Source organism: Salvelinus fontinalis, chromosome 38, assembly GCF_029448725.1.
Source record: "Salvelinus fontinalis isolate EN_2023a chromosome 38, ASM2944872v1, whole genome shotgun sequence".
Classification (NCBI taxonomy): domain Eukaryota; kingdom Metazoa; phylum Chordata; class Actinopteri; order Salmoniformes; family Salmonidae; genus Salvelinus; species Salvelinus fontinalis.
The window spans coordinates 33,573,434-33,597,794 of NC_074702.1; the positions used below are offsets into that span (position 1 = coordinate 33,573,434).

A 24,361-nucleotide genomic window follows, 5' to 3' on the forward strand; every position below is an offset into this window, starting at 1 on the left:
GGCCAAACAGGCAGGATATAACCCCACCCACTTTGCCAAAGCACAGCCCCCACACCACTAGAGGGATATCTTCAACCACCAACTTACCATCCTGAGACAAGGCCGACTATAGCCCACAAAGCCCACAAAGACCCACAAAGTGATGCACCCCTCCTAGGGACGGCATGGAAGAGCAACAGTAAGCCAGTGTCTCAGCCCCTGTAATAGGGTTAGAGGCAGAGAATCCCAGTGGAGAGAGGGGAACCGGCCAGGCATAGACAGCAAGGACGGTTCGTTGCTCCAGTGCCTTTCCGTTCACCTTCACACTCCTGGGCCAGACTACACTCTACCATAGAACCTACTGAAGAGATGAGTCTTCAACAAAGACTTAAAGGTTGAGACCGAGTCTGCGTCTCTCACATGGGAAGGCAGACCATTCCATAAAAATGGAGCTCAATAGAAGAAAGCCCTGCCTCCAGCTGTTTGCTTAGACATTCTAGGGACAATAAGGAGGCCTGCGTCTTGTGACCGTAGTGTACGTGTAGGTATGTACGGCAGGACCAAATCGGAAAGATAGGTAGGAGCAAGCCCATGTAATGCTTTGTAGGATAGCAGTAAAACCTTGAAATCAGCCCTTGCCTTAACAGGAAGCCAGTGTAGAGAGGCTAGCACTGGAGTAATATGATCACATTTTTTGGTTCTAGTCAAGATTCTAGCAGCCGTCTTTAGCTGCCTTGTTCAGGGGCAGAACGACAGGATTTTACATTGTCAGCTCGGGGATTCGATCCAGCAACCTTTCGGTTACTGGCCCAACACTCTAACCACTAGGCTACCTGCCACCATGTGTTTATTGTCTATATTTATGTTTGCCTGATGTACTGTATGTGCTTGTTTTTGTATTGTGCAGGGCTCATTTGTAACAGTGACTTTAGTCTCAATATGACTTCCCTGTTGAAATAAAGGTAAATAATAATAATACTGTTCCAGGCTGATCAGTAGAGCAGTGTTGGAGAGCTGATCTATTGGACTCCAATGTTGATCCAATATCTCTGCCCCTTCATATCATGCTCTGCAGATGGCCCAACCTCAGTCCCATTACTCACTCTAACCCTAGAGCCCGACACTGCTCTGACAGCTCTTTGATGACACAGCTCAATAGGAGGGTTTGATGCCACGCCAGGCCACAATCCCTAAACCAGAGGAATGAGACGGAGAGGGAAATAAGGACATGGAGAAGTCCTATTCTACTCGTCTCCTCTAGTGCTTTGTATCCTTTGCATCAGCACTCCTTGAAACAGGCCTTGAAAGTAGGGAGAGGTGGTAGAGGGAGGAAGAGAGAGAGAGTAAGAAAAAAGAGAGGAGAGGGAGAGAGAATAAGTAACGGGGGGTTTGTGAAGTAGCACCAATCTAATCAATTGATAGTAGCACGGATTACGTTGAGTTTAGTGATACGTACCGTTTGGTGGATGACAGCACAGCCCCTAGCCAGACCAGCACAGAGCTCACACGGTGTCTGCCAGTAAGCAACAGCCTCAATCAATTCACAGACAGAGGGCCATACAATCTCCAAGTAATGTGCTCAGCTCCATAGAAAACTGTACAAAGAATTCTCAGCTCTAGAATTGTTAGTAGCATTATAGTAGTGACATGGTTGTTGCCGAAGCTTTTTTAAATTCAGAATATGTGGGTTATTTTTGGCATGGTGTGTTCTGTCCTGACTCCTGAGAACTGATGCATAGCCGTTCTGCAACAGGGCCATAACTCATACTCTGTGTTGTATTTCGCAGGGACTGCAGTGCGTGCCCCTTAACAAGGCTTTTATAAACAGCCCTCCCCCACTGCCCCCGCTAACGAGAGGGTAATCAGCCTTTTAATTAGCTTGATCAACTAATTTCAGATCCCACAAGTGCTCCCCATTTGGCCCATAGATTGCATGCACAAAGTAATCATGTCAATTGCAAAGAGGCTACTGGAGGACAGTGTTCAGTCCCTGCAAAGTAGAACACATTTTGTGGTGTTTCACCCCTGAGGTGTTTTTGGCTAAGATTTATCATATCAGTTGTCATGTTTCGATAAAAAAATCATTTTCAGGGATCTCGAAAAAATAATAATAATTGAGCAAATACTTAAGTAAATAAAAAGCTATATTAACAAACCTCCAGCTGATACAGTCAGCTGGGTTTGTGTTCCTAAATACAAAATGGTGCTGAAAACAGAAATGCAACATTAATGCATAATGCCACTTATAGAATCCTTGGGAAAGTACAGTACGGGAGTATTGTTGATGTGAGATGAGGTGAAATCACATCAATATATAGTGTCTCCCTGTGCTTCCAGAGGCTTGTGAGGCTTGCATGATTCCCTACAGTGTGTACGTGCTCCATGGAAGTGTCCATGGGATGAGGCAGAGACGAGAGCCCTCTGAGAGGACAGTCATAATAGACACCGGTACCTCTGCAGGAATCAGGGATTAGTCACAGCCACAGATCTAACTCTGATCTTTCTGTCGCTCTTAGTCCTCATTTTTCTGCATTCCCTTCTTCCCCTCACACAGTCACATTTCTGTGTAATTGCTCAGTGGCTCCGAGAGTCTGCTGTAGGTGACATTTGGACGGTGGCCTCTGAAATTAATCCTGCTTTGGCAACTTGCCCTCGAAATGATGTTGGGTGTCTTCTTTCATCATGGTGACTTCCTCTGTGAAGCTCTTGCATTAATGATGGTGCCAGCGGGAGGCACACATCGCTCAATTAAGAGAGCTTGTGTTCTGAGATCATACACGTTCCTCAGACCATATGTACAGCAGTTTTCTTTTCACTCACGGTTATCTGCTATGTTCATGTATGGCTCGTTAATGCGCTATTAATAGGTGTGTCCAATCTGCTATTTGAACCCCTGATCTACGGGGGGCTCAAACAAACCGGAAGGTTGTAGATGGCGTGAAAGTATGAAAAGCTGATAAGCATGTTGTAATAAGACTGATTTGCAATAGTACATAGTACGTTTACGGACAGTGGAATGCAGTTCAACCGTTTCTGACCAAGATAGTCCTCAAATGTCACATGAATACAGCTACAGTGTATGGAAGCAAAAATAACATTTCAATAACCTCACAGCCCCCTACCCTGTCTTCTTCCCACAGTTCCCCCCTCCCCTATCGCGCCCCCACAGCTGCTGCGAGCGGGCTCCACATATCTGATCATCCAACTCAACACCAACTCCATCCTGGGAGATGGCCCTATCATCAGGAAGGAGATTGAGTACCGGGCTAGCCAATCACCTTGGTCCGAGGTCCATGGGGTCAACATGGTCACCTACAAGCTGTGGCACCTGGACCCAGACACGGAGTATCACATAAGTGTGTTGCTGACCCGGCCCGGAGAGGGCGGCACCGGACCACCCGGACCACCCCTCATCAGCAGGACTAAGTGTGCAGGTGAGGGTCTGGGCGGTGTGACAAGGTCTAGATATTCTTGTACAGTATGTGACATTGTCATAGTTGTCAGTGTTTGGTAACACAGAATATTTTGGTAATACATGTTATTAATTAACCACTTGCAAATCCTTGATAAAGTCTTACCATAATTTTTTTTAATGATTTGCAATTTTTATTGTAAGATCATTCTAGTTTTCTTGGTCTGACTGATATGTTTCTAGTCTTGATAAATAGAGGGAAGTGTATCATTCTACAAGCAGTTTGCTTCGTCTGTGGATTCTACCTACGAAACCTCAGAAACGCTCATATTTTTGGTCATTTTAGAGAGGATATTTCCTCAGACTTTATTTAATCTCAGAGTAATTGCTTCATTATATAATTGAATTTGAAAAGTGGAATGGCAGACCATCGACTGTGGTGATAATGTGGCCAAATTGTATTCCAGACTGAAACCCTTCTGTGAGATTGAGAGGTGGTCTTTGTAAAAATATTTTTTTTGGCTGGAAGAAAACAACTAACACACACACACGCACAAACACACACACACACACACACACACACGCACACACACACTTAACCACAAAATCCATGCCTATTTCCTGTGGCCATTTGTCCCATGTCTTCCACAGTCATCAGTCTTTAATATGCCCAGCGATCTCTTCCCACCACAAACCATCTCTCACCCCCCCTCCCTGTTCCACCAACCACAGCCTCCATGTCCTGTCTGATGACACATTAAGCACACTCCCTTTTCCCAATAGCCGCAGACACCACCCATTCATCAGTAAAATAGAGAGCCCAGAGCCAGCTCTCGCTCAAAAACAGAGGGGGAAAAAGTAGAGAAAGGATACACAAAAGAAAAAATTATAATATTTTGAAAGAGATAGACAGGGAAAGAGGAGAGGGAATTTTATAGTTGTGAAGTGAGAGAGGATGTACACAGGGTTGTAATGTACATTTATTTTAGTGGCACCATTGTATCCTGTCTGTCATGTTCTTTTCCTCCAGATCATTTTCATACCAATGGTGACTCCAAATACCTGTCTCAGATATCAAAGCCTGACTTCTTGCCCTGTAATTTCCCCAGCTGTTGTTTTCACAACACAAGGCTTAAGTTGTTGTGTCTACTTGTTTGTTCTGTTGCTGGCCTGATCCTGATTCCCACACCTTCGCATACTCCTCTCCATCACCTCGTTCACCCTCCAGGAGTCTCTAATCACCACCTGGACACCCTTGAGTTCCACTGACCCAACCCCCAGACCATCTGGTCCAGAACCCACACTGACCCCACACTTCATCATTGCATAATGATCCTCCTCACCTTTGTTGGGCTGCTTAGGTCTAAGCATGAGGAAATATATGGTCATGTCAGAGTGGGGATCTCTGGGAGTGTGCTAGTTACCAGAGTGAACAGACGGGATGCTTGGACCCTCTTCGTGTTCTTATGACTAAAGTTAATTTATTCTCCAAAAACAGTGTTGCCATGGACTGGGTATATTCTGCTTGTTCCGTGGGAACAACGCCTCTCTTCCTGGCTTGCTCTGACCTATATAGTGGAGCCCGGGCGTCCTCCTGTGAGTGCTGTAAAACTAATGGCCGTGAATGTGAACATGGTCTCCGCCCGCCTCTGATGGCCAGCCAGGTGTGCTTGATGAGCCATCACTGTGATTATCAGCAGGGCTGCATTATCGTAGCTCAAAGCCCCTCAAGTAAATCACAGAGGAGACAAGTTATTTCCAACCTCTTTAATAGGCTTCCACCTGCTTCTGGTTCACTGAGCCTTCTGGAGAGCCCCCTGCCACCAAACCTCTCTGCTGAGCGAGGGGCTTCATACCGGTGCCTGACTAAAATTAGGAACATTGAACCACAGTGTGCTCATCTCTTTCACGGCTCGTCTTCCTCGTCCATCATGGCAGGCCTCTCTGTCAGTGACTGCATTCCTGCTTCATTCCCCCTTCATCTCCCATCTCCCCTGTGGTTAAGTCTCCACAGACTCCCTCCACAGCTCAGCACCAACCCAGGCCAAGGACAACCCTGTCCACAGGTAATCCCATGAATCAGTATTAGTGGGGGTAATAAACCAGAAGCTATTCCTTTCCTCTCACTTCTATACCGTGAGGAACAAGCATGCCACTCTGGGCTCTGGGCCCTGTTGGGGTTGCTGCAACCCCTCTCCGAAGGCTGACGGGGAGTGTGTGCCGCACACATTCGAACGTGGCATGCAGACAAATAGACTAGGGGAAGGGGAAGGGTGTTGGCACAAAAGTCAAATTTGATGAAACTCCACAATGGCCACACTGTGGCCTCTTCGGTGGTTTTGTCATCAGCTCATCAGTTTAACGCCTCTCTTTATTTAGCTGTGAGACTGTGCAGACTATCAATTACGCCATAAAGACAATCCTCAATCAAATTAAACAGTTGTTCTAGAATTTCCTGCCGCGTCTAATGTGCCACTACTTTATCACCCTGCCCACATATTTATCTGCTGTCACAAACTGATGTTCAGAACAAAGCAGTGGTCATGTTTCCTTCTAGACCGAGATGCCAGAAAACAAATTAGGAAGGCGAAGAGGTGACTGTGGAGGGGCTTAAGTATAGATTGCCAGTGTCATGAAATTCTGCTTCAGTGAGAAAGATGATGAATAGAAAGGGATAAATGGATACACTTCGGGGAGAGATATAATGAATAGAAAGGGATGAAGAGAAACATATCCACGAGGAAGAGATAGCCTTTTGAGTGGTGCGTTAGGGTGTGTGTGTGTGTGTGTGCGTGTGCCTGTTTGTGCTCGTATGTTTCCTTGCATATTCAGAGAGAGCACCTTTCAAATCCATCTCCTTTGATTACTCCCATTCTTCCTTTAAGCTTCCCCTCGCTCATCGATGCATTAGCTCCATTGTTTTAGTCCTCAGCACAAATAGCTGCAGTGAGAGAAGAATCCCTTTGAGTGTTGTAGTCAGTGCAGGAATGAAGACGTTGGCTGATATAACCTTACTCTTCTCACTGCTGAGCCCTCCGCTCCATATCTCCTCTGTCACTCTCAATCTTACTCTCCTCTGCCATTAGTCACGAATCCCTATTAAAAGCAATACAATACATTATGTGGAATATTGTTTGACAAAAAGGCATCGATTGTGTTAATAATGGGCTGTGACAAATGCCTCCATTGGTAATGAGATTGTCCTTGGCTTACCCCTGTAGCCTGTATCTCTTACTGCAACACTGACTGGCTTGTGCCTGAAGGCACAGAGGCTTCTCAGTATCTCTGTATCCCTCTATCTGTCTATGCCGAGGGAGGAGTAGAAAGACAAGGCTGTAGTTCTCTCTGCTTGAGTCAAAGGAAACAGAGTTGACCCCAAACCCAGCAGTGACCAGAAGTAACTGGGTGACTGCTAAAAACAAACAGCCTGTCAAAATGACCCAGCAATAAAAATATACTGGCGGAATTGAATGCCCTTGGACAGCGCTCTTATTTATGGTTCTGAATTTGGCCTCTTGGCATGGAACTATAGCGGACACTCAATTTGCTAGTTGACACGTAGGCGGGGACTGGCGGGGGTGTGACAGAGACCCGCAGCATGTCCCATTAATTAGCGTAATTGGCACGAGTCCGTGCATGGCTGGTGGGGGACGTGAGTGTGCCGCGCCCACAGTTTCTCTCTGGCAGGAAAACTGATGACCTCTATGATGGGAGATGGTAGCGCCACCTAGCTTGGATTAACAGCTTCCAACACATCGGCGTGACCGAGAGAACGTTGTCAGAACTTGTCACACATGGGAACATCAGGGCTATTACTAAAGGATTTTATTAAAACTTAAAGATTTTGTCATTTACACTGTGTCTCTTGAGATAAAAATATGTTTTTCAAAAGAAGACCTGGGCCTAGTTGATAACATTGCCTTCTCTCTCTCTTCCTTTCCCTCCCTTCCCCCCGCCTTCCCTCTCTGTTAGAACCAACACGGGCCTTGCGAGGTCTCACAGCCTCAGAGATCCAGTCCAGGCAGCTGACCCTGCAGTGGGAGACGCTGGCCTACAACTTGACCCGCTGCCACACCTACTCTGTGTCCCTGTGCTACCGCTATGCCACCGCAGGGGGCGGCGGCGGGCACAACACTACTGTGCGCGAGTGCCTGGCGGTGGAGCACAATGCCTCACGCTTCACCCTGCGCGACCTGCCGGCCTACCACTCCATCCGGGTCCGTCTGGCGCTTGCCAACCCCGAGGGCAAGAAGGAGGGTCGGGAGTTCACCTTCCAGACTGAAGAGGACAGTAAGTGATGAGAGAATGTTGGAGACGTATACTGTACGTAGGAGCTCATACAGGGTACATATTCATAGAAACCGTAATAACATGGGAGAATGTTTGAGACATAAAAAGGAACTGATACATACAGGGCACAGAAAGTAGAATGATAGGAACCATTTTGTGTTAGAGTGCCCTAATGCAAAAATAGTATTTTTCAGTGGTGCAATACTCCAGTCTTGTCAGGCCACGGTTCAGGTTGTTGGTTACTATTCCCAAAAATGTGTTGAGTCTGCTGAACACTGCTGGTACATTTATATCAGTGCTTTGAGATGTACCTGATAGCCTGGCAAGGTCTGTTGGCTGCCATCCAACCTCCTCACATGGTTGTCTACCTTCTCAATCCCTGCTTCCCAGAGGTCTGTAAGAAACACTTGAATATTTTAGTGACATACTGTTCATGGATCACTTTGGTGTCTGTCTGTTTAGGTAGTGGTGAAACTTCTGTGAGACCAAAATAACTCAAAGTACCTAGGGAGTCATCCAAAACTTTTCTCTGGAGGGAATTAACTTCTAGTTCCTCCCAAACCCGGATCCGGGAGCACCCCCATCAGTAAAAAAGCTGACTAGCATAGCCTAGCATAGCGTCACAAGTAAATACTAGCATCTAAATATCATTAAATCACAAGTCCAAGACACCAGATGAAAGATACACATCTTGTGAATTCAGCCATCATTTCTGATTTTTAAAATGTTTTACAGGGAAGACACAATATGTAAATCTATTAGCTAACCACGTTAGCAAAAGACACCACTTTTTTTACTCCACCATTTTTTTACTGCATCAGTAGCTATCACAAATTCGACCAAATAAAGATATAAATAGCCACTAACCAAGAAACAACTTCATCAGATGACAGTCTGATAACATATTTATTGTATAGCATATGTTTTGTTAGAAAAATGTGCATATTTCAGGTATAAATCATAGTTTACCATTGCAGCCACCATCACAACTCTCACCAAAGCAACTAGAATAACTACAGAGACCATCGTGTATTACCTAATTACTCATCATAAAACATTTCTTAAAAATACATAGCGTACAGCAAATGAAAGACACAGATCTTGTGAATCCAGCCAATATTTCAATATTTCAGTGTTTTACAGCGAAAACACAATATAGCATTATATTAGCTTACCACAATAGCCAGAAACACAACACCATTTACCAGCAGCAAAGGTTAGCGATCGTAACAACCAGGCAAAAGATATATAATTTTTGAACTAACCTTGATATTCTTCATCAGATGACAGTCCTGTAACATCATATTACACAATGCATATAGGGTTTGTTCGAAAATGTGCATATTTAGCGGCACAAATCGTGGTTATACAATGTGATTAGTGGCCAAAACTTCAAGCAATCTGTCCGGCGCCATCTTGGAGAGGCACCTATTCTAATCGATAAGTAATCATAAACTTGACTAAAAAAATACAGGTTGGACAGCAAATGAAAGATACATTAGTTCTTAATGCAACCGCTGTGTTAGATTTTTAAAAGTTACTGCGCATTACAGCGTGCGCTAAAGCGAGACCGCACCGAAATTCATGGCGGAATTATTATTTGACATTTGTCAACATAAATACGAATTAACAGCATAGACTGCTTACTATTTGCTGAGCTTCCATCAGAATCTTGGGCAAGGTGTCCTTTCTCCAGAACAATCGTCTTTTGGTTGAAAGATGTCCTCTTCTCCTGTAGAAATAGCAGCTAATGCTAGCTATGTGCAGGAGAGGAGTCCAACTCATGAAAGCGCGTGACTAAGAAATTCCAGAAAATCGCAATAAACTGATATAAACTGCTATAAGTCGGTTTAAATTAACTACCTTATGATGACACCTTTAACACCTATAACGAATAAAAACATGACCGGATATATCTAAAGGCCTATAACCGGAGCGTTCTAGAGCCACAGCCAGATGTCCTCAATGCGTCAGAGCGAAGTGAAAAATGGCCGGACACTTTGTTCCGAGGTGTTTTATAAGCTTTCAGTTCTGCCTAGCAACCCCATTTCAACTCTCACTATTCGCTGACACCCAGGGGAAGACGTATGCAGTGCATCTCAACCAATAGAAGACAGGCATATTTATAAACAGATCTCAGAACAGCAAGAAGATTTATGCATTCTCACATCCTCATAGGAAAAATGCTCTAACTCGAGTTCTGTTTCACTCACAGATATAATTCAAACGGTTTTAGAAACTAGAGAGTGTTTTCTATGCAATAGTAATAATAATTTTCATATTGTACGAGCAAGAATTGAGTACGAGGCAGTTTAATTTGGAAACGAAATTATTACAAAGTGCAAATAGCACCCCCTATTGACAAAAGGTTATTAACAAATGAACAAAAAAGTGCTGTTCAAATGGGCAAGAAAATCTAGCTATCTATACAGTTGGGATTGATAACACTGGGTCAGTCAACATCAGTAGTGTAATGAACACGAGGGGAGACAGAGAGATGGTTTCAAGCGCAGGACGCAGCAGGTGTTTATTGCAAAGGACCTGTTACGTGAATTATGTTATCAAATGTTCATAAACTGAAATTCAATTAAACTGCTCAGTCTGCAACCCAGAATTTGTAAGATTATAGTTGAATGAAACAGACAGAGTCCCAGCTACAATAGCCAAAATGTTTATTCACGAGGACGTCCCAGTCCGTTGTACAAAACCATCCATTTTATACTGGCTCCTTACGCACATACCTTCACACACAAACAGCAGGTATCCTACGCACATACTGTATCACTACCCAGCCGACAAAGATTAGGGAGACCGTGAGAAGTACTCCCTGCCCTCTCCCAAATCTCTCATAGCCAGGTCGGCAGCGAATTTTGCTCAGACAGTCTGTGTTTAAGATACTATAAAGATATATTGTACAGATATATTGTTTTACCCTACTTCTGACTAAAACTACACACATCATTAATTATAATTTTACTGACAATAATCAATTCCATACAATTATATGGTTTCAGGGTGGAATATTCTAATCATTAATTTAAACATTTAAATGCCATTATCAGGACCACAGGAGGAGGCAGGTAGCTGGGTCCAGGGGCAGGCAGAAGGTCATACACAGGGAGTCCAAAAGGGCAACAGTACAGGCAGGGAAAAGGCTAGTAATGTCATCTAGGAGATCAGGCAATAGGTTGATAACAGGAAATCCGATAGGCTAAAGTACAGGTAGGGGATAAGCAAAAGGTGTCGTTAGTGAGGCAGGCCAAAACTGTCATATACAGGAGGATTAAATTACGGGAAACCCAGAGCTCTGAAAGATGTGTGTCACAAAACAAACATTACCTCACCGTGATGGAGTGCAAAGAACTGAACTAAATAGTGTGTGATAATGACATACAGGTGTGTGAACAGGTGATTAGAATTCAGGTGATTGGGATCTGGAGAGTGAGCTGCATTCAGGGGGATCTAGGTGTTTGAGAGTGTTGGCTGGAAAGTGAGCTGCGTTCAGGGGATCTAGGTGTTTGAGAGTGTGGGCTGGAAAGTGAGCGGTGTTCAGGGGGATCTACGTGTTTGAGTGTGTGAGTTGGAAGCAGACGTTGCAAGTAGCTACAGTTTGATTGAAGGGATTCATAACTATTATGGTCCGTCTCCTTTCCCATACGGTTGTGTCTCAGTAGACTTGAATAAAAGCATTGTGACCATCTCAAAGAGGCTGCATCAGCATACCGAAGGATTCCTCTCCTTTCTCAAATGAAAATGAAATATTAATAATCATATCTGAGGCCCACCAGTAAGCCAGAGAGAACGGATTTTCCCCCATATCTCCCAATATATTCCTTTTGTGCCAAGGCAGCCAACAGCTGCCTCTGTGCATTGCAGATGCCTGGCTGAAGGACGAATACATTTTTTCCATTAAAAATAAACTAAACAAACGCACTGTTCTCACACCAAAGGAAGAAAAAAAAAAGTGTGTGTGAGAGAGTGAACGAGAATGACAGAAAAAGAGAGGGAGAGAGAAAGAGAAAAAAAAAGAGATACCTGTCAATTATAAACACGCTCTTCAAAAAGCTTTTAAATCAGGAACTCTCTTTCCAAACTCTGTCACTACCGAAACAACACCAGACTCAGCTGTTTCCTCACAGCGCTGAATGGTTGTTGCTTTAGCCCCAGGGTTGATCCCTCTCCCCCAACTCCCCCTCCACCCTGCACTCTACACACACAGACTAATGGGGATTGTGGTCTGGAAAAGAAAACCACAGAGCACAGAGGATACTATAAAAACAGTGAGCATTGTTTTTATAGGGATGTGTCTAGGCCCAGGCTTCCCCCTGGTGTCCAGGCCAGGCAAAGTTTTAACAGCATTCAGCATTTATACGAAGGAACGTCATCACTGGCCATCAGCTGAGGATGCATTTAATCACCACTCTTTCACTGAGGTATTTTGAAGGCATAAGACTCATGGTAAAATAGAAATGCCTTGTCCACCGTTGTACAGTAGTTATATCATGTCACTGTCAGACTCAGTGCTCAAAGTATTGTCTTTAGGGCTCTCTGTATCACGTAATATGAACCTCACCATCATGATGATAGTATGAACCTGATCAGTCTGAATTGACTGTAAGTACTTGTTATTTACTATAGTGATTGCTCTACTTCAGTGGTTTTATATCCGTCGATCATCTCCTATTCTCTTTGCTTGTACACTCTCTGACGGTCCCTGACTATATACACTATGGGTAACACAACATATAGTCCTGTATGTCCTACATGGGGCAGAATTCTCAGTTCTGAAGCTAACATTGTAAGAGAGACTCAGTGACATTGACCACTGAATATGATATTGACATTATGAGATGCTTGCCATGATATTACCGCTCCAATTGCCTGACCTGTTGCTTATTTCCCATAGTTCCCGGTGGCATCACCCCTGAATCGCTGACCTTCACCCCCCTGGAGGACATGATTTTCCTCAAGTGGGAGGAGCCAGTGGAACCCAATGGTCTCATCACCCAATACGAGGTAAGGATGCTTCCCACTCTGCTCGATGCCCTCCAATCATCTTCCTCTAAACATCTCCCAAAGTTCTCAGGTTCACCCTCCTGGCCCCCATATCCTATTAGAGTTTGTAGGCATTGATTGGTGTAGTTTAGGTCAGCAAGAGCAGTGTCACAGGCATTGATTAGTATAGGTCAGTTCTAGGAGAGAAATGTCACCGAACTTTTCAAACAGAGAGTTTGAAACAAGGACAGAACAATAGCTATATTTTACAAGGGGTTGTTCTTTGAGGTAATAGACACAACACAGCTGTTTGACATTAAGAATACAGGCAGAAGCTACAGTACTGTACAGTACATTTTTTTACAAGCTCATCGTCCAACCCACAGAGCGCTCTCTGTTTCTCTCCACCCATCTAATAGTACATCTAGAGCTGGAAAATAGTCTGGCACCTTGTCACCGAGAGAAGTTAAGAAAAAAAATGATCAGCGTATAGCACTGCCATGCATCATCACATTTTTCACCCTCATTTATTAGCACTAATTTATTCATGCTAATTTTGGAGTAGGTCTCTGATGAAAACAGACAATTTGTAACGTTAGTCTCGCTTTCACTCTTTTGTCTTCACCTATGGTAGGTGCTCAGTACCATATTACCTATACCGGCCTCAAGCCTTCACCCAGCCCTCTCTCTTTCAATGTCATCTCAAGGAGGATATTATTAAATGGGATTTGTGGTTTGACATATAAAGTGGAGGCAGGGATGGATTTTCTTCCCGTAGCGTCCTGATCTCTCTGAGCTGACAAAGAGAGCTTTAGACGGAGCCACAGAAGAAATCCTCTTAATTTCTCTCCCATTAAAGCTTTGGCCTGTCTCCCTGAGCCCATCGACCGCCACGACTCCAGCCTCACAAGCCCCTTCTTGGTCCTCTTTGCTCGTTTTGAAGGCTATTATCGGCTTTTGTATTGGCTTTTTTATGAGGAACACATAGGTCTCTGTGTGTACCTTGTACAGTCATTGGCTGTCTTCACAGCTACCACGCCTGCATGGGTTCTTATAGTGCTTTTAAAAGAATCTGCATAGTCAATAGTTTGGTTCAAGTCAGTGGGAAGCAAGGCGTGTCTGTGTTATTTAACATTCCCAGTTTTGACATTACTCTGATGCCACATGGGTGGAATCCCATAAGGGAGTTTGACTTGGTGGGGAAAAAAAGTTGCTTCCAACAACATCAATATTTCACACAGAACACATTTCCACATTAGCATGAATGTCCTTCAGGCTTGGCCATTACGAATGGAGTAGCAAGCCAAACAAAATCATTAGCATCTTGTTATTGTGCAACCTGCAGGTTAGGAAATCTGTAAACGCACAAAACAATAGCAGTTTGATAATGATTCCAATTTCATGACAAAATAACAGCATTACACTGGACTGCATCACATGTGCGTCTGCTGCTATTTCTGTCACTTTATTTCGAGTTATATGTACATGTCTACCTCAATTACCTTGTACCCCTGCACATCGACTCGGTACTAGTACCCCTTGTATATAGCCAAGCTATTGTTACTCATTGTGTATCTATTATTACTTTTTTATTACATGTTTTACTTTTCTATTATTTCTCTATTTTCTTAATCTCTGCATTTTACACACTTGTTGTTTACGAAGCAAGTGATTAATACCATTTGATAGATTTTGATTTGCAAAAAAAAATTACCAATCAGTACATTGACTTAGAGCAGCAGCACAATTTTCAAAGTCAGATGTGAATCCTCATAGAAAGTCAATTGAGCAAAAGTTAAAGGATAGTTGCTCCACAAGTAAATAACTCATGCTCTCAGAAATAATTGCTGTATGAATCATTCTGGTGTCTTTTTTAAAAATCTGTCCACAGATCAGCTATCAGAGCATTGAGTCGTCTGACCCGGGAATCAACGTGCCAGGACCTAGGAGAACAGTGGCGAAGCTGAGGAACGAGACCTATCACATGTTCTCCAACCTTCACCCTGGCACCACATATCTGATTTCTGTCCGCGCCCGCACATCCAAGGGCTTCGGCCAGACCGCCCTAACTGAGATCACCACCAACATTTCAGGTGAGTGTTGGTGTGTGTGTGTGCATACCTGCAGGTGTGTGTGTTCACGCTTGAATGTGTGTCTATACATTTGTATTTATTGAGGATCCCCATTAGCTGCTGCCCAGGCAGCAGCTACTCTTCCTGGGGTCAAGCAACATTAAGGTAGTTACAGTGCATTCGGAAAGTATTCAGACCCCTTCCCATTTTCCACATTTTGTTACGTTACAGCCTCATTCTAAAATGGATGACATGCATTTTTCCTTATCAATCTACACACAATAGCCCATGATGACAAAGCGAAAACAGTTTTTTTTTTTAACGTTTGCAAACGTATTTAAAATATAAAGAACAGGCATACCTTACTTACATCAGTTTGCCGATCTTATGCTATGAGACAAACATTTGCTCAGATGCATCCTGCTTCCACTGATCATCCTTGAGATGTTTCTACAACTTGATTGGAATCCACCTGTGGTAAATTCAATTGATTGGACATGATTTGGAAAGGCACACACCTGTCTTTAAATGGTCCCACAGTTGACAGTGCATGTCAGAGAAAAAACCAAACCATGAGGTCGAAGGAATTGTCCATAGAGCTCAGAGACAGTATTGTGTCGAGGCACAGATCTGGGGAAGGGTACCAAAACATTTCTGCAGCCTTGAAGGTCCCCAAGAAGACAGTGGCCTCCATCATTCTAAAATGGAAGAAGTTTGGAGCCACCCACTCTTCCTAGAGCTGGACTCTGATAGACCAAGAACCCGATGGTCACCCAGAGTTCCTCTGTGGAGATGGGACAAACTTTCCAGAAGGGCATCCATCTCTTCATCACTCCACCAATCAGGCCTTTATGGTAGATTGGCCAGACTGAATGCACTCCTCAGTAAAAGGCACATGACAGCCCACTTGAAAAGGCCCCTAAAGGACTCTCAGACCATGAGAAACAAGATTCTCTGGTCAAATCAAATCAAATTGTATTGGTCACATACACATGGTTAGCAGATGTTAATGCGAGTGTAGCGAAATGCTTGTGCTTCTAGTTCTGAAAATGCAGTAATATATAACAAGTAATCTAACAAATTCACAACAACTACCTTATACACCCAAATGTAAGGGATGAATAAATACATATACATATATGGATGAGCGATGGCAGTGCGGCATAGGCAAGATGCAGTAGATGGTATAGAACAGTATATACATATGAGATGTAGGATATGTAAACATGGTTAAAGTGCCGTTATTTAAGGTGACTAGTGATACCTTTATTAAGTCCATTTATTAAAGTGGCCAGAGATTTGTATCTGTATGTTGACAGCGGCCTCTCTATGTTAGTGATGGCTGTTTAACAGTCTGATGGCCTTGAGATAGAAGCTGTTTTTCAGTCTCTCGGTCCCAGCTTTGATGCACTTGTACTGACCTCGCCTTCTGGATGATAGCGGGGTGAACAGGCAGTGGCTCAGGTGGTTGTTGTCCTTGATGATCTTTTTGGCCTTCCTGTGACATCGGGTGCTGTAAGTGTCCTGGAGGGCAGGTAGTTTGCCCCCGGTGATGCGTTGTGCAAACCGCACAAACAACTGGAGAGCCTTGTGGTTGAGGGCGGTGCAGTTGCCGTACCAGCCGGTGATGCAGCCCGACAGGATGCTCACGATTGTGCATCTGTAAATGTTTGTGAGGAACTTAAAACTTTCCACCTTCTCCACTACTGTCCCGTCAATGTGGATGGGGGGGGTGCTCCCTCTGTTGTTTCCTGAGGTCCACGATCCCCTCCTTTGTTTTGCCGACGTTGATTGAGAGGTTATTTTCCTTACATCACACTCCGAGGGCCCTCACCTCCTCTCTGTAAGCCGTCTCGTCGTTGTTGGTAATCAAGCCTACCACTGTAGGGTCGTCTGCAAACATGATGATTGAGTTGGAAGCGTGCATGGCTACGCAGTGGGTGAACAGGGAGTAGAGGAGAGGGCTGAGAATGCACCCTTGTGGGGCCCCAGTGTTGAGGATCAGCGGGGTGGAGATGTTGTTTCCTACCTTCACAAATGGGGGCGGCCCGTCAGAAAGTCCAGGAAAAAAAAAAAAAAAAAAAGCCTAGTTGCACAGGGCGGGGTCGAGATCCAGGGTCTCGAGCTTAATGACGAGTTTGGAGGGTACTATGGTATTACATTTTGAGCTGTAGTCAATGAACAGCATTCTTACATAAGTATTCCTCTTGTCCAGATGGGATAGGGCAGTGTGCAGTGTGATGGCGATTGCATCGTCAGTGGACCTATTGGGGAGGTAAGCAAATTGGAGTGGGTCTAGGTTATCAGGTAGGGTGGAGGGGATATGCTCCTTGACTAGTCTCTCAAAGCACTTCATGATGACAGAAGTGAGTGCAACGGGGCAATAGTCATTTAGTTCAGTTACCTTAGCTTTCTTGGGAACACGAACAATGGTGGCCATCTTGAAGCATGTGGGGACAACAGACTGGGATAGGGATTGATTAAATATGTCTGTGAACACAGCAGCCAGCTGGTCTGCACATGCTCTGAGGACGCGGCTAGGGATGCCGTCTAGGCCGGCAGCCTTGCATGGGTTAACACGTTTAAATGTTTTACTCACGTTGGCCACGGAGAAGGAGAGCCCACAGGCTTTGGTAGCGGGCCGTGTCAGTGGCACTTTATTATCCTGAAAGCGAGCAAAGAAGTTGTTTAATTTGTCTGGGAGGAAGACATCAATGTCCGTGACGGGGCTGGTTTTCTTTTTTTAATCTGTGATTGACTGTAGACCCTGCCACATAAGTCTCGTGTTTGAGCCGTTGAAATGCGACTCTACTTTGTCTCTATACTGACACTTTGCTTGTTTGATTGCCTTGCGGGGGGGAATAGCTGCACTGTTTGTATTCGGTCATGTTTCCAGTCGCCTTGCCATGATTAAAAGTGGTGGTTTGCGCTTTCAGTTTTGCGTGAATGCTGCAATCAATCCACAGTTTCTGGTTAGGAAATGTTTTAATGGTCACAGTGGGTACAACATCTCCGATGCACTTGCTAATAAACTCGCTAACCGAGTCAGCGTATACATCAATGTTGTTGTCTGAAGCTATCCAGAACATATCCCAGTCCACATGATCGAAGCAATCCTGAAGCGTGGAATCCGATTGGTCAGACCAGCATTGGACAGACCTGAGCATGGGCGTTTCCTGTTTTAGTTTCTGTGCGGATCTGAAGATGGCACTGACAGAGATGGTCGCCTCGCTTCAGGGCCTTAGGAATCTATGCAGTTATTTGTTTTTCTATGTATTATTTTATGTATTATTTCTTCCATTGTTAACCGAGGTAATCTCAACATACAGCCGGGAAGAACTATTGGATATAAAAGGGATGACAACTTACCAACTTTACGACCAGGAATACGTCTTTCCCGAAGCGGATCCTTTGTTCGGACCTCCACCCTGGACATGGGATCTTATCCCAGAGGCCGGCCCAAAACCACGCGGTCGCCGCAGGAAAGGCTGATGGAACGGCCTACTGGTCAGACTCAGAAGGCGAGCACACTATCCATCCCGAGCAAATTACTCGCCAATTTCCAATCTCTAGATAACAAGGAGGATGAAATTAGGGCACGAGATGCCTTCCAGAGAAACATCAGAGATTTTAACATTCTCTGTTTCACGGAAACATGGCTCATGTTGTCAGAGCGGTACAGCCACTCAGTTTCTTCATGCATCGCGCCGACAGAAACAAATATCTCTCTGGTAAGAAGAAGGGTGGGGGTGTATGCCTTATGATTAACGACTCATGGTGTAATCATAACAACGTACAGGAACTTAAGTCCTTTTGTTCACCTAGAATTCCTTACAATCAAATGCCGACCGCATTATCTTTCAAGATAATTATTTTAGATTATAGTCACAGCCGTGTATATCCCCCCCCCCCAAGCAGATACCTCGTCGGCCCTGAAAAAACCTCACTGGACTCTATGTAAACTGGAAACCATACATCCCAAGGCTGCATTTATTGTTGCCTCGGATTTTAACAAAGCTAACTGAGAGATAGACTTCCTAAATTCTGTCAGCATATCGAATGCGCGACACGGGCTGCTAGCATTCTGGATCATTGCTACTCTAACTTCCGCGATGCATACAAAGCCCTCCCCCGCCCTGCCTTCGGCAAATCTGACCATGACTCCATTTTGTTGCTCCCAGTCTATAGACAGAAACTAAAAACGGAAACGCCCGTATATGGTCTGAGGAAACCAAGATTAAACTCTTTGGCCTGAATGCCAAACGTCACGTCCGAAGGAACCCTGGCACCATCCCTAAGGTGAAGCATGGTTGTGGCTGCCTTATGCTGTGTGGATTTTTTTCACCAGCATGGACTGGGAGACTAGTCAGGATCGAGGAGAAAGATGGACGGAGTAATGTACAGGGAGACCCTTGATGAAAACCTGCTCCAGAGTGCTCAGGACCTCAGACTGGGGCAAAGGTTCACCTTCCAACAGAACAACTGCCCTCAGCACACAACCAAGACAACGCAGGAGTGGCTTCGGGACAAGTCTCTGAATGTCTGAATGGCCCAGCCAGAGCCCCGACTTGAACCTGATCGAACATTTCTGGAGAGACCTGAAAGTAGCTGTGCAGCGACTCTCCCCATCCAACCTGACAGAGCTTGGGAGGATCTGCAGAGAAGAATGGGAGAAACTCCCCAAATACAGGTGTGCCAAGCTTAGAGTAGCGTCCTACTCAAGAAAAAGGATCTTCAACAAAGTACTGAGTAAAGGGTCTGAATTTTTATGTAATACTTTTTATGTAATACTTAATCATTTTTTATTTATACATTTGCAAACATTGCTAAAACCCTGTTTTTGCTTTTTCATTATGGGCTATTGTGTGCAGATTAATGAGGGAAAAAAACTATTGAACCCATTTTAGAATAAGGCTGTAACGTAACAAACTGTGGAAAAAGTCAAGGGGTCTGAATACTTTCCGAATGCACTGTATCCACAATACAAAATCTATGTGTACGTGTGTGTAGAGTGCGATTCCACATGTGCCATGTCAACCTTTGCACCTAGCTTTTGCACCTGGATCAAAGTTTAACATCAACTGTCGGAAGGAGATAACAGGAGTCTGTAAATACACGATATGCAAAAGTATGTGGACACCCTTTCAAATTTGTGGGTTTGGCTATTTCAGCCACATCCCGTTGCTGACAGGTATATAATATTGAGCACATAGCCATAGACAAACATTGGCAGTGGAATGGCCTTACTGAAGAGCTCAGTGACTTTCAACGTGGCACTGTCATAGGATGACAACTTTCCAACGAGTCAGTTCGTCAAATGTCTTCCCTGCTAGAACTGCCCCTGTCAACTGTAAGTGCTGTTATTGTGAAGTGGAAATGTCTGGGAGCAACAATGGCTCAACCGCGAAGTGGTAGGCCACAGAAGCTCACAGAATGGCACCGCCGAGAGCTGAAGCGTGTAGCGCGTAAAAATCATCTGTCCTTGGTTGCAACACTCACTACTGAGATCAAAACTACCTCTGGAAGCAACATCAGCACAAGAACTGTTCATCAGGAGCTTCATGAAATGGGTTTCCAGCCGCACACAAGCCAAAGATCACCATGCGCAATGCCAAGCATTGGCTGAAGTGGGGTAAAGCATGCTGCTATTGGGCTCTGGAGCAGTGGGAACGCGCACTCTGGAGTGATGAATCGCACTTCACCATTTGTATTTGTATTTATTACGGATCCCCATTAAGCTGCTGCTAAGGCAGCTGCTGCTAAGCTACTCTTCCTGGGGTCTGGCCAAATTAAGGCAGTTATACAATATTAAAAACATTACAATACATTTGTAACACATTTCATAAAACACCATCTGGCATTCCGACGGACGAATCAGGGTTTGGCAGATGCCAGGAGACCGCTACCTGCCCAGAATGCATATTTCCAACTGTAAAGTTTGGTGGAGGAGGAATAATGGTCTGGGGCTGTTTTTCATGGTTCTGTCTCGGCCCCTTAGTTCCAGTGAAGGGGGATGTTAACGTTACAGCATACTGTACAATGGCATTCTAGACGATTCTGTGCTTCCAACTTTGTGGCAACAGTTTGGGGAAGGCCCTTTCCTGTTTCAGCATGACAATGCCCCCGTGCACAACGTGAGGTCCATACAGAAATGGTTTGTCAAGATTGGTGTGGAGGAACTTGACTGGCCTGCATATAGCCCTGACCTCAACCCTATCAAACACCTTTGGGAAGAATTGGAATGCCGACTGCCAGCCAGGCCTAATCACCCAACATCAGTATCCGACCTCACTGATGCTCATGGCGGAATGGAAGTCCCCGCAGAAATGTTCCAACATCTAGTGGAAAGTTTTCCCAGAGGAGTGGAGGCTGTACTACCACTCCCATCCTCTCAAAAGGAGTGACACCCTTTCATCGCACAGAACAAAGCACAAAGAGCAGAGGGGAAACAACGGTTGTTATTTGTCAGGATAGATGCAGTGCTATCTTCATGGGACCATGCAGCATCTCCCAGCTGAGAGACAGACTCTGAGCTTATTACTGAAGAAGGAAATCCATCCCTGTTCTTCAATTCACTTTTAATGATGCATGTTTCCCTGTGTAAAAAGGCAGGAATAAAAACACCTCAGAGGAAACCTCAATACAGCTCTCTCTCTCTCGCTCGCTCGCTCGCTCTCTCGCTCGCTCGCTCTCTCACTCTCTCTCGCTCGCTCTCTCTCTCGCTCTGTCTCTCGCTCTCTCGCTCTGTCTCTCTCTGTCTCTCTGTCTCTCTGTCTCTCTCTGTCTCTCTGTCTCTCTCTGTCTCTCTGTCTCTCTGTCTGTCTCTCTGTCTCTCTCTCTGTCTCTCTCTCTGTCTCTCTCTCTCTCTCTCTCTCTCTCCCGCTTGCTCTCTCTCCCGCTTACTCTCTCTCTCTCTCTCTCTCTCTCTCTTTCTCTCAGTGGGTGTATGAGTGTGTCTCCATGCAAAGGAGAGTACTGAGAGTTCTTTAATTATAGATATACTGCTTAATCACTCCTTGGCGGCTGTACGTCAGACAGGGACCTGCTGGTACGTGGCCAGAGAGAGAGTCCAAAAGCCCTTATGTATCATCCTTCCCCTCAGAACAGCAGAACATTCACATGTACTGAGCATCTCTCATTGCGACACTGACAACTATAGCTTATAGCGCCTATAACGAACTCCACATAATGTGCGTGCACCCCTGCTAAGACAGCTACAGAGCCTGCCATCTAGTCTACAGTCTTCCAGAGTGAACTACCACAGAACACACAATGAACTGAACACAACCCTCAAGCTAATTCTTATTTTACCTCCATTGAGCTTACCCCAATAAAGCCCCTCAAAACCTACTCCCAACCGACCAACACCTTGCTGACAACAAACACCTCACACACTCTTCGTAGCACCCTAGAGCTTTTATATTACGTGTGAATAAAATAAGCACACACTTATTAAATGCCTCACTTTATTTCAGCTAGTTGCTATTTTCCAAACCCAATATTTTTTTATACCATAATTGTTGATTCCTCCGTAATAGTTTGCCTTTCCTCCACATCACTAATTGACTAGGGATATTATAGACACGCCGTGCAGAAGGAGGCATCTCCTGGGAGAAACGCAGCTTTGGCCAAATCCCTTTAAATAAGAAGCTCCTACTATTTGTCCTGCATTTCCATGACTTTTAATTGCACTCGGTATCCAAGACAACCAGAACATAGGGACTTTCGGGAGGGACATTTCTGTGCGAACGGGACTCACACGAGTCAATGGGGAAAGAGGTTGTATGTTAATTAGATAGGATGTGTGGATAGACACAGCTCAGCTGCTTGTAACGGGGACTGATGAAGGATGTGTCTGTGTGCGTGCGTGTATGTCTGCGTGTGTGTGTGAGTGTGTGGTTTGAGAGTATGTGTGTGTGTTAAAGTGTGTGTAAGAGCATGTGTATAAGTACGTGTGTGTGCTTATGTATATTATCTTGTTTATTACAAGGTCAGTCCAATTGCAATATAATATAACTGTGTCTGTACACCGTCTCCTCAGCTCCTATGTTTGACTATGGAGACATGCCGTCCCCTCTGAGTGAAACAGAGAGCACGATCACTGTGTTGCTTCGCCCCGCCCTGGGCAGGGGAGCACCCGTCAGGTGAGAACACAACAGACACACAGATTTGATTTGATATATTAGATTTATAGACATTAGATGTCACATTTACAGCACATACACATGATTTGCTAATGCCCCTATATGATCAAACTTAATGAGAAACATCTTACAATAATTTATACCAACCTCTTGTATTGTGCTCTGTGTCCACCAGTACGTACCAGGTTGTGGTAGAGGAGGAGAGTGGCAGGAAGGTGAAGAGGGAACTGGGGGTTCAGGACTGTTTCCCTCTGCCTATGTCCCATGGGGAGGCCCAAGCCAGAGGGACCCCCCACTACTACACGGCCGAGCTGCCTCCCAGCAGCCTGCCTGAAGCCAGCCCCTTCACAGTGGGGGACAACCACACCTACAATGGCTACTGGAACACCCCGCTGGACCCCCGCAAGAGCTACCTCGTCTACTTCCAGGCCATGAGCAACTTCAGAGGGGTGAGTACAGGGCTTGAAGAAGGCTGTGGCTTATTTCCAGATCAACCACTAGCCCCTAGGCGATCTGAGAGAATGGGTAGGTAAGCAAAAGGTCGTTATCAATTAAATGTCACAATACAGTTTAGAGCGTTTGATTTGGCTGCTGGGAGACCCCCTGCTTGTTTAAAAGCATTGACAACTACCTGACATTTTCAAGGGATTTTTAAGTAAATGTTGTAACTATTTGGTTTTAATATCATCACCTCTTGAAGAGCGTAGTCAGAGCTATACATTTCCGATTATTTTACATTTAGCTCTATGATCAGAATTATACGACAAGTAACTCATGCTTTTCATGATCAGTAAACATCATGTCCTATATTCAGATACGTGAGGGTAACCTATCCAAATAGCTAGCTAGCTACGCAAACAACGTGTCATTTAGCTTGCCTTCATCAGAGATTAGGCTTTTGGAAAGAGTTTGGCATGGGCAAATCACTTGTCAGAAAATGTAAGAGTCACGGCGTGGCTAATCTCAGTGCGAAGGCTTCCGGTGAGAGTAGTAGTCCAATGGAGCTCTTATGTTAAAACCAAAAAATGCCCAATGCCATCATGCACTGATTATAAAACACTTCTTAAAATATATTTTTTTTTACCCCCTTTTAAAGCGGATGTTGTTTAAAAAAATGTATCGTTTTTTGTCGGACTGCTGTCATCACCACTATAGATGGCAAGCAAATCAAACACTATTTGGATATAGCCATCTAGTTTATCCCCTGAAAGTTAGTTTGTTAACTAGCCATATTGAAGAGATATGTTATTAGCTAGCAAACCAATTTAACGTGGTTCATCAATCAATGTAGCCTATCATGGCTGTCAGCAGCAATCATGATTAAACACTCTTAAAAACAATGTTGAAAAGGGGATCATGTTAGCTAACTTCGCTAGGTTGGAGAAAAAAGTACACTGTCTACCTACCACTATGTTTAGCCAACTGTGTAAAGTTTCTACCGTTATCTTGCAAACTAAACATTATAATAT

The 24,361-nt window shown here is 44.5% G+C and overlaps 1 protein-coding gene across 6 annotated transcripts in view; it reads left to right on the plus strand.

The window, feature by feature from the left end:
• ptprub (protein tyrosine phosphatase receptor type Ub) overlaps positions 1–24,361 on the plus strand; it is a 361,889-nt gene that overhangs the window by 204,844 nt on the left and 132,684 nt on the right. For all 6 annotated transcript variants that reach the window (XM_055903563.1, XM_055903566.1, XM_055903567.1 and 3 more), the window contains exons 7-12: positions 3,120–3,413; positions 7,364–7,681; positions 12,588–12,697; positions 14,568–14,769; positions 22,790–22,892; positions 23,068–23,341. In XM_055903563.1, the coding sequence (XP_055759538.1) occupies positions 3,120–3,413; positions 7,364–7,681; positions 12,588–12,697; positions 14,568–14,769; positions 22,790–22,892; positions 23,068–23,341 (1,301 nt within the window). The remainder of the gene's footprint in view (positions 1–3,119; positions 3,414–7,363; positions 7,682–12,587; positions 12,698–14,567; positions 14,770–22,789; positions 22,893–23,067; positions 23,342–24,361) is intronic.